Here is a 14,264-nt window from a genome sequence, read left to right as displayed (position 1 = left end):
CTCTGGATTCTCCACAAGGCCTCACACTGTCTGTAAGGCATGTGGCAACAACAACTCAAAGCTTACTGCCAGCAGGCACCAAGTGCTGCCAGCCCAGCCCCAGCCTGTGCTGGGCTGATCCCCAGCAGTGTGGGCAGCAGGGGCAGGGAGGGGATTCTGCCCCTCTGCTGTGCTCTGCTCAGACGCCCCCTGCAGTGCTGGGGCAGCTCTGGAGCCCTCAGCACAGACAGGGAGCTGCTGGAGCAGGGCCAGAGGAGGCCACAGCAATGCTGGCAGGGCTGGAAGCTCTCTGCTGTGGGACCAGGCTGAGAGAGTTGGGCTTGGTCAGCCTTGAGAAAAGAAGGCTCCAGGGAGACCTCAGAGCAGCCTTCCAGGATTTGAAGGGGGTACAGAAGAGCTGGAGAGGGACTTTGGACCAAGGCATGGAGTGACAGACGAGGGGTGATGTCTTCAAACTGCAAGAAGCTGGATTTAGATTGGACATGAGGAGGAAATCTTTCCCCAGGAGGGTGCTGAGGCTCTGGAACAGGTTGCCCAGAGAAGCTGTGGAGGCTCCAGGCCTGGCAGTGTTGAAAGCCAGGTTGGCTGAGGCCTTGAGCAGCCTGGGCTAGCAGGAGGTGTCCTTGCCCATGGCATGGGCTTGCAACTCAGTGACCTTTAAGACCCCCTCCAAGCCAAACCATTCTGTGACCCTTTGATTCAAAGTCCTTCCCAACAGCAGCAGTGATTGCAGCAGCCAACACCAACTGCCTGACAACACAACATTTTCAAGTCTGCTTGGTGCAAGTTGCCCAAATTTATGTCAAACTAAGGAAATCTGATTGGCAGACTTCCAGGCTGAGTAAATTCCCTTTTAGGATGTCTCAAGCTTCAGAACTGGTAGGTGAAAGAGCAGCCCCCTCCAGAGCTGCACACCAGGACCTACTCTCATCCAGGTTGATGAATTCTTGGTTCATTTCCTCATCCCCTGTCTTGCTGTTCTTGGATTTCTTGATGACATGAGCACGATCCTTGATGTGGTGACCAATGGCCATCTTCTCCACTCCACTTTCAGAATCTCTCAGGGCTTTTCTTGTCTCCTTAACCTGGACAAAAAAAAAAAAAAAAACAACCCAAGCCCACATTAAGTGTCCTTCCAAGCCAAAAAGTTAGAGAAGTTGAGTTGTTCTGCCTTTCTTTTGGGACAGGTTTGGTTTCACAGGCTTCCCCAGTCAGCTCTTTTGCTGTTTTGGCTGCAAACACACCACCAAGTCTGTTTGCTTTCAGCCAACAGATGATGAAACCACAACACCTAAAGCTGGGCTGCATCCAGAGGAGTGTGGCCAGCAGGGCAAGAGAAAGGATTCTGCCCCTTTAGCCTGCTCTGCTGAGACCTCCCCTCAAATACTGCATCCATGAGGGACACAGAGCTGCTGGAGCGAGGCCACAAGGATGATCCAAGGGCTGGAGCAGCTCTGCTGTGAGGCCAGGCTGAGGGAGTGCAGCCTGGAGAGGAGAAGGCTCCAGGGGGACCTCAGAGCTGCCTGCCAGGACCTGAAGGGATCCTGCAGGAAGGCTGCAGAGAGACTTTTGCTGAGGGGGTCTGAGACAGGCCAAGAGGGAATGGTTTGGAGCTGAGGCAGAGCAGGGTTAGAGTGGAGCTGAGGAAGAAGTTCTGCAGTTGAGAGGTGTCCCTGCTCATGGCAGGGAGGTTGGAGGAGATGATCCCTGACGTCCCTTCCAACCTGAGCCATTCTCTGATTTTTTCTGTACATGGAGCTGTTCAGCCTGCAGAAGGCTCCAGGGAGACCTCAGAGCATCCTTCCAGTATTAGAAGGGGCCTACAGGAGAGCTGGGGAGGGACTTCTGACCCAGGCATGGAGTGACAGGATGAGGGGTGATGGCTACAGTAGTCATTAGTGGGAGGTGGAAAGAAAAAGCTTAGTCTAAATATGCAACCAAGTCTTCAACATTCTCCTTGGCAGCAGAAGTACCAATCCTGAGTACCAACAGGAGGAGCTGATGCCAATCTCAGCACAAAGCACAATTCATTGCTGGGTTGCCTGGCTTGAAATCCACCCAGAAGGGCCAACTCACTGCCAGGTTGTCATGTTGCCCAGCTTGAAACCCAGGCAACCACTTATCACTGTGCTCTTTAGGGATATTATTAGAACCCTTTTTTGATAACCAAGTGTCTGCTTGAGCTTGAACATCCCCCCCAGCCAATCAGCCCTCAACAGCCTTTCCTGCTCCAGTATAGCCTTTCATGAACTTCACTTCAGGGTTCAAATTCAAATTCAAATTGCTCAGCAGGATTAGAGACAACAGCTGCAGGGGGAAGTCAATGAAAGGGCAGCTGCAGCTGCAGCCTTACATAAGCAGTCCAAAGGGCTTGAGGAGAGGGCAGGAGCTGGAGCTGAGCTCTGCAGGAGCAGACATCAACAGCTTCTTCTTAGCTGGGACTTGAGACAGGACTTGAAGTGTACAAGGAAAGGGAAAGACATTAAGATGGCTTTGAAGACTCAGCTGTCCTCAGCCTCCCTTTGCTAGGCCTACAATTTATTTGATGTATGCTTAGGAGCAGACCAAATGCCCAGGAAGCAAACAGCACTTTGGCTCCAGCAGCCTTTAATGCAGAGCAGGATCTCAACACCTCTTTTGGGATGCATTCCTCTGTGACCTGCCCTAGGTGACCCAGCTTTAGCAGAGGGCTTGGACTCAAGCTCCAGAGCTCCATTCCAACCCCTACGTTTCTAAATTAGAAGAGGAACTGCCTCCAGTGCAAAGAAGCTGGAGGAAGCTGTGGTTTGGTGTAGGCTCCTCTCACTGCCTCCTCTTTGGGAGCATCCCCACAGTACTTACACCTCCTGGGGCTGTGCGGGTCTGAGCCGAGGCTTGGAAGACTTTGGGTGGTTCATCACCTACTCTGGAGTAGGTCATCACAGAGGAGGAGCTGAATGTGTGGGCATCAGGATGCACAGACAGGTCATCCTGCAAGCAAGGGAGACTTCTCATTAATACAGGTCCAAACTAAGTGATAAAAGCTACTTCTTGGCTTCTGAGACTACCTTGTTATGAACGAGAATATCCTTCTGGAAATTAACACTCAGGCCTGCCACCATAAGTGAGGCCTGGTGAGAAGAGACCTTGGCATCTGACATCTCCTCACCCTGTCCTGGCTGTCTGGCTATGTAGCAAACAGGACAGGCCCTGGTGAGGCCACAGCTGGAGTCCTGGGGCCAGTTCTGGGCTCCCCAGTTCAAGAGGGACAGGGAAGTGCTGGAGAGAGTCCAGGGGAGGTTACAAGGCTGCTGAGGGGCCTGGAGTAAAGGCTGAGAGCCCTGGGGCTGAGAGCCTCAGAAGAGCAGCCCCAGAGGGATCTGAGCAATGCTCAGCAAGAGCTAAAGGCTGGGGGGCAAGAGGCTGGGGCCGGGCTCTGCTCAGTGGTGCCCAGGGACAGGCCAAGGGGCACAAAGTGGACCCCAGGAGGTTCCATGTGAGCAGGAGGAGAAAGTTGTTTGGTGTGAGGGTGCTGGAGGGCTGGAGCAGGCTGGCCAGAGAGGTTGTGGAATCTCCTTCTCTGGAGCTTTTCCAACCCCACCTGGATTTGTTTCTGCCCTGCCTGGCTTGGACTGGATGATCTCTGGAAGTCCCTTCCAATCCCTGCTCTGCTATGATTCTGTGATTTGAGACTAACCTTGTTCTTAACAAGGCTTTGAGCAGAGTTTTAAACAGCTGCCACTCCCCTGTCCCATTCAGTTCAGAACAAGGGTAGGGTTTGAGTTTGTTTCTTTCAACACTCACAAATTTCCTCTGCATTTCCAGCATGCTGTTTCTCATCTTTGACATCATCCTGTCCATGGCAAAAAAAGGGTCCCCAAAATCTGCATCCTGCTAAAAAAAGCAAAAGAGAAGAGATTAAAAATGAAACCCTGTCTTTTGACTCTTCAGGTCCTCTTTCATGCAAACCAGACCATCAAAGAGGTTCTCACAGACACACACAAGCCAAAATGCTTCTTTTTAAGGGAAAAAGTCAAAGCCAGTACAGGGAGCTTGATTGTTGGAAATATTGGGAGGACAGAAGGGAAAGGTTTGACACTCAGACATCAAAATAAGCTCATTTTGTGGCCAATTAACAACAATTCTGTTCATAACCTAACCAGATTCTGCTACAGGAAGTACCATTTGACCTTCCACGCTCTTATACTCTATTGATGATCAAATCACCTCTTTGTAAATCCCTTTGAGCAGTTGGAATCACACTGAAAATGCACCCCAGCAGCCACAGCTGCAGCAAATATTACTCATAAAAGGGCAGGGTGGATAAAAACCATCGTCAGAGAACTAAAACTTGGTATTTGAATGGCAGCTTCATTCCAAAACATTCAGGGTTTTTAAAAGAAAGCAGAAGGTCCAACACTGCCCAAAGAAGAGCTCCTCAGGCAGGGCTGCATGCAGAGAGCTGCACTGGTAGGATGTGGAACATGATGGTACAGAGTGACCCTCCTGATGAAAGCAACCCTTGGAAGCAACCAGCACCAAGCTGTGCTCCAAGGCCATGAGAAGTGTGAGGAAAAACCAAGGGGCTCTGCAAAAATCCAGCAGGTTAGGCTGAGGGGCCAGGCTGTTGAGCTGCCCTTGGCACTGCTGTGGAGGTGCTCTTAATTACAGCCCACACCTCTTAATTACAGCCCACACTCCTCCAACCCTACCTCTTCCATTTAGAGGAATCAATTTAATTCAGCTAAGGTGAAAAACAAAACAAAACAAAACCCTTCAGCTTGGTTCCTGAGGAGCAAGACATCCAACTCCCTAAGGGCTACCAAAACCTCTGGGCAATAATTAGAGAGAATTTAAGGCATCAAAGCAGTTCAAGTGCCACAAGCTTCACAAAAATGCCTTCTGCAGTTAAGAACCTGGGCATTGCTGACCATTCAGCAATGGAATTGAAAACCACACATTGGAGTGGGGAGGGGAAGGAAAAGCACAGCCTGGGCAGTTAATAGCAAAAAACCTTTGCTCACACACTTCACATAAAGCAAGATGTCACTTTGTGCCTCTGGAAGAGCTAATTGAAGAATTAACACTTTTAGAGCTGAGAATTCAAAGGCCTTTGAAAGCTTCTTTCTGGCTGCTCTACAAGTGAGAGCCACTCTCTGAGCTACTGCTTGCCAGCCTGAGGGCTCTTTAAAACCTCCCAAAGGAAGCAGAAAGCTCCATGAGGACCACAAATTGTTTCTCCTGGAGTCCTTTTTAGAGATCTTTAAAAGATATTCCAGACCCTCAACAAACTACAGCTGGAGAGCATTCCAAGGCCAGCTCCAGTGGCAATTCTGTCTTCAGAAGCAGGCTGTGCTACAGCTCTTGTTGGAATCATGGATACAAACCCCCTCTGAGCTGCTGGATGACCTTCAGAGGTCCCTTCCAACCCAGACCATTCCATGATCCTACGCTAGTGTCCAGGCTTGGGGTCTCTCTCCAGGGATTAATTCCCTGATGGCCACCAGAGATCAAGCACCAGCAGATCCATCAGTGAGCACACAAGCCAAGCAGTCACTGCCACAACTTTGATATCAGCATATTTAGTCCATCCCAACATTTGCATTTGATAAGGAAAAAGTCCTTCTGGAATCACCCCGACAAGCACTGCCAGGCACAGCAAGCCCAGCCCACACCCATGCTTTAGCTGTGCAGAAGCACACACACGGCAGCAGGAACTCCAAGGAGGGCTGCTCCTGGGATACCAACCAGTCTGCCAAAGCCTCCAAAGGGCATGAGGGAGTAGCTTGTTGCCTGGAAGGAAAAGGAGCAGTGACTTTGAGTCATTCTGGCTGTTGGCAGAGACAGCAGAAGGGATCTGCACACACAGCAGGTGAAGAGGAACAGTTCTGGTCAGGTAGAGTCAGAGAATGGCTTTGGCTGGAAAAGAGCTGCAACATCAACTCCAACCATCACCTGACTCTAGCAAGGCTGCTGCCGAACCACCTCTGCATAGTTTAGACCACTCCAGGGATGGGGATTCAGCCACCTCCCTGGGCATCCTGGGCCAGGCTTTGAGAACCCTTCCAGTCAGGAAGTTTCTTATGTCCAACCTCAACCTCTTCTGGTGCAACTTCAGCTCATTTCCTCCTGTCATGTCGCTTGTTCCTAGGGAGAAGAGCCCAAGCCCCACCTGACCCCAACCTCCTTCCAGGGAGCTGTAGAGAGCAATGAGGTCTCCCTCAGCCTCCTCTTCTCCAAGCTGCACACCCCCAGCTCCCTCAGCTGCTCTTCTCCAGTCCTGTTCTCCAGACCCTTCCCCAGCTTGGTTGCCCTTCTCTGGACCTGCTCCAGCCCTCAGTGTCCTTCTTGGAGTGAGGGGCCCAAAGCTGAACCCAAGATTTGAGGTGCAGCCCTCCCAGTGCCCAGCCCAGGGCACAATCCCTGCCCTACTCCTGCTGCCCACACCATTGATGCTCCAGGCCAGGCTGCTGCTGCCCTTCTTGCCCACCTGGGCACTGCTGACTCACCTTCAGCTGGCTGTTAAACAACATCCCCAGCTCAAACAAAACCAGGCCTCAGGAGGACCTTGCTAATGTATAGTGTCCTGCACCACTACAACACAAAGCATCTGTGTGCAGAAGCAGTGCACTTGTTCTGGGGATCTGCTAGGACAAATGTGTGGCTGTCACCACACTTAATAAGTCCTTTCTTAAGTCATATTCATCCATCCACAGCCAGCAGCAGAGGGAGGGGATTCTGCCCCCCACGCCCTGCTCTGCTCTGCTCAGACCCCACCTGCAGCACTGCCTCCAGTTCTGCACAAGGACCTGGAGCTGCTACAGAGAGCCCAGAGGAGGCCACCAAGATGAGCAGAGGCTGGAGAGCCTCCTCTGTGGGACAGCCTGGGAGAGTTGTGGCTGTTCAGCCTGGAGAAGAGAAGGCTCCAGGGAGACCTCAGAGCAGCCTTCCAGTGCCTGAAGGGGCTCCAGGAGAGCTGGGGAGGGACTTGGGACAAGGGCTGGGAGTGCCAGGATGAGAGGGAATGGATTGAAGCTTGAAGAGGGCAGAATGAGACTGGAGATGAGGAAGAAATTGTTTGTAGTGAGGCTGGGGAGAGGCTGGAAGAGGTTGCCCAGGGAGGCTGTGAATGTCCTTCCCTGGAGGTGTCCAAGGCCAGGCTGGATGAGGCCTTCAGCAAGCTGGGCTGGTGGGAGGTATCCATGGCTGAGGGTTGGAGCTGGATGAGCTTTGAGGTCCCTTCTAACCCAACCCATTCCATGAATCTATGCTAGAAGCACATCAAACTAAGAAGCTGAGGATCAGTTGTTTGCCATAACCTTGGTCCAGGAATCACTTAAAACATGACAGAGTGCTTCAGAGATCCTCCACTCCTCTGCTCACACAGTGGGCAGTCACTGACAGCCCATTACACCCAAGAGGTCAGTCACCCCTGGAATGTCAGCTCCTGCCTGGCACACAGTTTTAGAGCCTAAAGCCACTGAGTGAAGCCTTGCTGCTGACATGTTCCCAGGAGATCTAAAAATCCCTTGGAGAAACAAGCCCAGGCCTTAGCTTGTCAGCACTTTCAAAGATCACTGCAAAGGAGTTCCAGGTAAAGCTATCATCATCTGCAGAACCACCCCAAGACAAACCCTCCCTGAGCAAGTTCCTCCTTCTGCAGCTGTATAAATAGATGTTGCTATAACCAGCAGCACATGCTGCCCCCCTGGGACCAGCTCAGATCCAATATCCCAACATGCCAGGGCTGGCAGATGCTGGAGAGCAGAAGGATGGTTCCAGGAAACTGGGAGTTGGAGGGTCGTGTAAAAGCCAACCTGAAGAGAGGCTGCTCACACACAGCCACCACTGCACAAGGACCTGAGGGCCTGAAGGAAGGAATTCCCTGCTTGTGGAATGCCTTTATGGACTCTTTCAGACTGCAGTCCTAGCAGGGAGTGTCAGAAAAACCAGAGTGGGTATTTAGCATAGACATCTGCAGGGCAAAAGAACATCCTCAGAAATAAAGTTGTTAGGCAGAAGAGGATTACAAACTTTGCTTCATAGTGCAGACTAGAAGCTGTTAAATAGAGTCACAGATTGCTTTGGCTTGGAAGGGACCCTAAAGGTCATTGAGTTGCAACCCCCCTGCCAGGGGCAAGGACACCTCCTGCTAGCCCAGGCTGCTCAAGGCCTCAGCCAACCTGGCTTTCAACACTGCCAGGCCTGGAGCCTCCACAGCTTCTCTGGGCAACCTGTTCCAGAGCCTCAGCACCCTCCTGGGGAAGAATTTCCTCCCAGTTTCTAATCTAAATCCAGCTTCTTGCAGTTTGAAGCCATCACCCCTAATCCTGTCACTCCATGCTGCCGCAGGCCATACAGGCGAGCGGGGAGAACGACACATCAATGTGATGCAAGTTCAAATTCCACTTTACTGAACCATTGGTAGTTGCTTCTATAGGCCAAACTTTTCCGCTCCACCCTCACGCCGTGCGCATGCGTCCTTTCCAGGAAGCCGATTGGTTAGCATAGTCACATTGTTTACACCTGCTTTCCCACCTACATCGTACAATGTTGCGAATGCCCCAACATCTCCCCCCTTTTTCTTAAATAACAAATTCACACTCTTAGTTACATTACTGAGCATGCATTGAATTAAATATGACAACAATAAGCATGTAATTAGCAAAACAAAAAATTGTAAGTATCAGCATTTCAAGGACACCAGTAACACAGCCTGGTAGACCCCAATTTGAAAACAAACTATTAAACCAATTATCTAACGAACCCCTTTGTTGCTTAACCCTTTTTTTTTTTTTTTTTTTTTTTTTTTTAGTTACACTACTTAGCATGCATTGGATTAAACATGACAACAAAAGCATATAATTAGCAAAGCAAAAATTATAAGTATCAGCATTTCAAGGACACCAGCAACACAGCAACACAGCCTGGTAGACCCCAATTTGAAAACAAACTATTAAACCAATTGTCTAACGAACCCCCTTTTTTTTTTTTTCTTTTTAGCATCCAAATATCTTTTTGACTAGATACACTGTGGGCTGAAAGATTAAAACAACGCATTCCCTCGATTTCTTGACGACCATGTCCTTGGGCCAAAAGCAAGGACTTTATTTTCAATCTTTCGTATTATCGTCCGAGTCTGTTTGACCTGGATCAGATGCAGGCCGTATCCACGGTGGAACCCACTTGGCTGGAATCCACCTTGTTGACTCTCCTATAGACACACAAGCATAACCCCTTCCCCAAGTCAGTAAGCGGACTGGTCCATTCCATCGCTGGGCCAAAGGTTCAAAGATTTGTACTAATACCTCATGCTGAGAAAAGTCATTTCTATTAAGCAAGTGAGAGAACATAGGAACTAAATTTTGTTCTGTCCGTGGATTTAACCAATTTAACACATAGCATGCCTTTGCTATAGTGAGGTACGGACTCCTTTCCCCCTCTTTTTTATATATTGTCAAAAGCCATTTTAGATCCTGGTGCGCTTGTTCAACAATGGCTTGCCCTCCTGAATTACAGGGTATACCTGTCAAGTGTGTAATTTTCCAGTTCTGAAAAAACTCATGAACTTTGTTACTCAGGTAAGCTGAAGCATTGTCGGTCTTAATAGTATCTGGTCGCCCTAACACTGCAATGGCTGTTGTCCAATGCTGAATACAAGCCGAACTGTTGGTTGACTTATGTGAAGTTGCCCAAATTGCTTTAGAACATGTATCTATCGTGACATGGATGTATTTAAGGGCACCGAACGGAGGAAATTCGGTGACATCCGTTTGCCAGACCTGGCGAGGTTCTAGGCCCCGCAGATTAGTCCCTTCAGCCAAAATGGGAGTTAATCGGGCACAATCAGGGCAACTAGCAATTATTGAACGAGCATCTGTTTTAGAAATCCCAAAGGACTTCATCAATGACCGTGCCGATTGATGAAAAAATTTATGGGACTGAAGTGCTTGTGCCAAAACATCTTCTGTGGATACTTTGCTTACTACTTTGCTGTCTATGAATGAATTCCCTTCAGCTAGTAACCCTGGCAAATTAGAATGGCTTCTGATATGCATGACCCACCATGGATGTTGACGTGCAATAATTTCAGACTGTAGCTCCAAGATACACATCTCAAGGACAGGATTAGTTATACCGCCTAAGATTGCATTATTTAAACGCTTTACTACTTCAACCACATATTTTGAGTTGATTATAATAGTCAAGGGTGTCCTCCGGAAATCCTGAAATACCATAAGAACTGCTTTTAATTCCAAAATCTGAACTGACCCTTTTGTCTTTTCTACTCGGGTATTCCATAGCCCGTTGATTTGATGAGCATATCCATATTTTCCTGTCATACTACTGGCATCTGTAAAAATAGTGACCCCCTCAGAAAGGGGAGATTCTACTTGCAAGGAGTCCTGTTCTATTATCAAATTTGTTTTAAACAAAGGGTGTTTTGGGTAATGATTATCCAGTCTAATTCCATGGACAGCCATCACAAAAGCATTAGATTGCTCCATCCATGAGTCTGCTAGATTGATGTTTTTCAATGGCAAAATAATTTGAGCTGGGTCCGTCGCTGTAATTGTCTTTAATCTATTTCTTGCTTTTAACAGTAAATTTCCGACTGCGTCTGGCCTTGTAGTTATAGTGGCCTTCAACGTACTGCTATGGAATACCCATTCCAGAATTAACACTGAATCATCTTTAGAAATCTGAGTAATCAAAGCAGCCACTTCCCTGTCTTGATTATAACAAATAATAGTGAAAGGAACACCAGGTACAACTCGATCTGCCATATTATTCCGTATTTTTTCTCCTATTACTTGTAAAGCTTGGTATGCTGTGGGGGTCAATGCTCGAGGGTCAGAAGGGGATTTCCCACCTTTTAAAAGATCAATTAGTGGCTTTAAATCAGAATTGGTAATCCCACAATATATTCTTAACCATTATAAATCACCGACCAGTCTTTGCACATCATTCAAATTTTCAATTTTTGTATTAAGATTCAATTTTTGAGGTCTCAAACGTGTTTCTAGAATCTGCATGCCCAAATACACCCATGGTGCACGACACTGAATTTTCTCTTGTGCAATTACTAAACCATATTTTGCTAATGCTTGATTCACTTCTTGCTCTTTTTGTAATGGAAGTGGCATTGGGGAGGCAATTAACAAATCATCCATGTAATGGTAAGTAATCAAGTCAGGGTTATTTTTTCTCCACGGAGCTAATGCCTGATCTACAAACCATTGACAAATTGTTGGCGAATTTTTCATACCTTGGGGCAGGACCACCCATTGAAACCGTTTAGAGGGTGCAGATCTATTAACAGACGGAACTGTGAAAGCAAATTTATTGCTGTCTTCCTCATGCAGTAGTATTGTGAAAAAGCAATCTTTCAGATCCAAAATAAGTAGATTCCAATGTTGGGGCAACATAACCGGAGATGGTAATCCTGGTTGTAATGTCCCCATTTCTACCATTCTATTATTAACAGCTCTTAAATCATGCAACAGTCTCCACTTCCCCGATTTTTTCTGTATAGTAAAAATCGGTGTGTTCCAAGGACTGACGGATGGTTTTATATGCCCCAATTCAAGTTGTTCCTGAACTAAACTTTCAACAATTTGCAGCCTCTCTTGAGTTAACGGCCACTGATCCACCCATAGCGGATCTTCATTTTTCCATTGCAACTTTAGAGTAGGGCGGGAGCTGCTATCAGTGGCCGCAACTAAAAATTTGTCTGGATCTTAACTCCCCATTGACTCAGTATATGTCTGCCCAAGAGGAGAAGATTTGTCTGTAGGACATAGGGCTTTGCTCAAGCTTGCTGTCCCTCCTCATTGGTGAATAAAACAAATTCCTTACTAATTTTGGTTGAACTGCTCCCTCCGATTCCCACTAAATCGGATCCAGGATCCTCCAAGGCCACGCTACAGGCCAGAGATCAAGGGGTAAAACAGATACATCTGCCCCTGTGTCCAACATCATCTGCAAGCCCTCTAAAGTAATACCATCAGGACCCGAAATTGTTACAGACATCAAAGGTCTTTCTAAACCAAGCGTTTCACAGAACAATACCTGCGGTTCGCCAGTAGATCCAAAACCTCCCGTACCCCTTTCCTTGTTTTCTGTATTGGGAACTTGTGATTTAAATGGTACCAACTGCGCTATCGTGCTTCCTTTTGGAATATGGACAGGGGGCGCAAAACATCGAACCATAATACAAATTACACCTTGATAGTTGGCGTCAACAACTCCGGAAGCACAAATATCCCTTTTTTTGTCGCCGATGATCTCCCTATTAATAATGCCGACAACCCAAACCCTAATGGTCCTGACTCAGTTGAAGATACTACATGTATTTGGGTATCGAATATGTCTGCTGGTTCGGCCACTGCCAAGTCGACCCCAGCACTTCCTGTTGTGGCTGCTCGGATTCGACTGAGACAGCCATCGCCATTTTCTGAGGGGAGGGATACTTGTTGGCCGCGTCCCGCCCCCCGCGGCTGACCCCGTTTCCCTGATTTTGATTCCATGTTAATGGCATCCCATTCTTATTGAATTTGGATCGGCAATCTGCTGCCCGGTGACCATATTTACCACATCTAGCGCAATTGCCATTTAAACTATTTCTACTACCATTTTGATTGGGACACTGCTTCTTAAAATGACCACGTTGACCACATTGATAACAGCGTGAAGGTCCCTTGTCTCCTTTGCCTAAATTTTGTTGCGTTTTAAGTGCGGCCGCCAATGCATGAGCATGTATTTTTGCCTTTTCTTGTTCATCAATCAAAGGAGCTCTGGCACACACTTCTATTATTTGAGTAATAGAAGCTGTTGGTGGTAGAGTTGCTATTAATTGTTTGCATGCTGCGTTCGCATTTTGCACCGCAATTTCTTTGGTGAGAAGTCCCTTTAGTTCAGGTTCGACATTGGGGGCATTTTCTAAGGCTTCCCTTATACGGTCTACATACGCAAAGAATGATTCATTAGGTCCTTGAGTGATTTTTGTGTATGGTAAAGAAGGAGTACCAATTTGAGGTAGAGACAAAAAGGCTTGCAGACCAGCATTCTTTGACTGGCTCAATATACGCGGATGCACTGCCGCTTGCACTGAGGGGTCCTTAAACTGACCGCTGCCCATTAACTGATCCAGAGTAGCCGTACGCAAAGGATCAGTACCAGGGAGATTCAAGTTCTCTACCTGTTTTATCTCTAACAAGTCTTGCCATTTGGTTACCCATAACATGAAAGCTGTGGGGGTTAAAACGAGCTCCATCACTGCCCTGAGATCAGCAGGAACTAGATCTTGATATTTTATGAGAGCCATGATCTGATTTTTAACCAGCTTGTTTTGATACCCAAATTGCATTATTGTCTTTTGTATAGATTGAACAAGCTTCCAGTCCAAGGGCTCCCAAGTCGGTCCCCCACCACGCCGTACTACAGGCGCAGCAATAGGTTCAAAACTAAAATCTCCTTGCAAGATACAATTCTGAGCAAGACCCCTGTACCTTTTATCCGCATTAAATGAAGGATCTCTAGGCAATGAAACCATTGGTATATCAGTATCAACATTTCCCCCACCGTGCATATTTGCTTTCTTAAAATTTCTGGCCTTTTTATCTATTTCTTCCAATTGCTTTTCTACATTTCTCAACCCAGTAACTATAGAACTATGTGCTGCCTTATAAGCATCTTTGATGTCCCGTTTTTTCGAATCACGATCAAGTCTCCTCATTTGCTCCAAAAGTTCTGTCATAGCCTCTCTCTGCCGTCGCAGTTCTTTTCTTAGTTCTTGATATGGATTGTTTGCAGCTGCGGCACTACCGTGACCCCTCCCCGAGGTCGGTGAAGAGGAAAAAACAGTCTGCAATTGATCCCAAAAAGCAGTGGAATCTATTTCCATGCTTCCACTTTCTCCGGAAAAAGGGGCAGTCGCCTCAGTATTTGCAGCGCCCTGTGCCGTCATGTTAATCACAACAGAATCACTTTGATTCGGACCGGCTGCGTAAGGTGGTAAAGATTCATCTGCGTCACAATCGGGGTTATAGGGGGGCAAATCATCCCCGTCCAGACCCCAGGCAATCTTCTCTGCCCTGGTCATATGTGATGTTGTTACAGGGCAAGTAATGGGAGAGTCCCGACAGTCCACAGAACTATCGATAGGCGGCCAATTGTCAGGCAATTCTGATTTTGTTTCCTTTGCGGTGACGTCTTGGATCGTCTGTTTCCAAGCGGCCGCAACGGTCGCCTCCCCATGAACTTTGTCAAGCAACAAACACACT

At 47.7% G+C, this 14,264-nt stretch overlaps 1 protein-coding gene across 9 annotated transcripts in view; it reads right to left on the bottom strand.

Annotated features, from left to right (window-relative positions):
- MLF1 (myeloid leukemia factor 1) overlaps positions 1–14,264 on the bottom strand; it is a 29,556-nt gene that overhangs the window by 3,440 nt on the left and 11,852 nt on the right. For 6 of the 9 annotated variants that reach the window (XM_054385888.1, XM_054385897.1, XM_054385896.1 and 3 more), the window contains exons 3-6: positions 5,728–5,772; positions 3,784–3,873; positions 2,842–2,970; positions 926–1,085 (exon numbers count right to left, since the gene is read on the bottom strand). In XM_054385888.1, coding sequence (XP_054241863.1) covers positions 926–1,085; positions 2,842–2,970; positions 3,784–3,873; positions 5,728–5,772 — 424 coding nt within the window. The remainder of the gene's footprint in view (positions 1–925; positions 1,086–2,841; positions 2,971–3,783; positions 3,874–5,727; positions 5,773–14,264) is intronic. The other 3 variants (XM_054385889.1, XM_054385890.1, XM_054385891.1) reach the window with 3 other exon arrangements.

Source organism: Indicator indicator, chromosome 13 (assembly GCF_027791375.1).
Source record: "Indicator indicator isolate 239-I01 chromosome 13, UM_Iind_1.1, whole genome shotgun sequence".
Classification (NCBI taxonomy): Eukaryota; Metazoa; Chordata; class Aves; order Piciformes; family Indicatoridae; genus Indicator; species Indicator indicator.
Note: the sequence above shows the minus strand (reverse complement) of the source record. Positions and strands in the feature narration are given on the sequence as shown.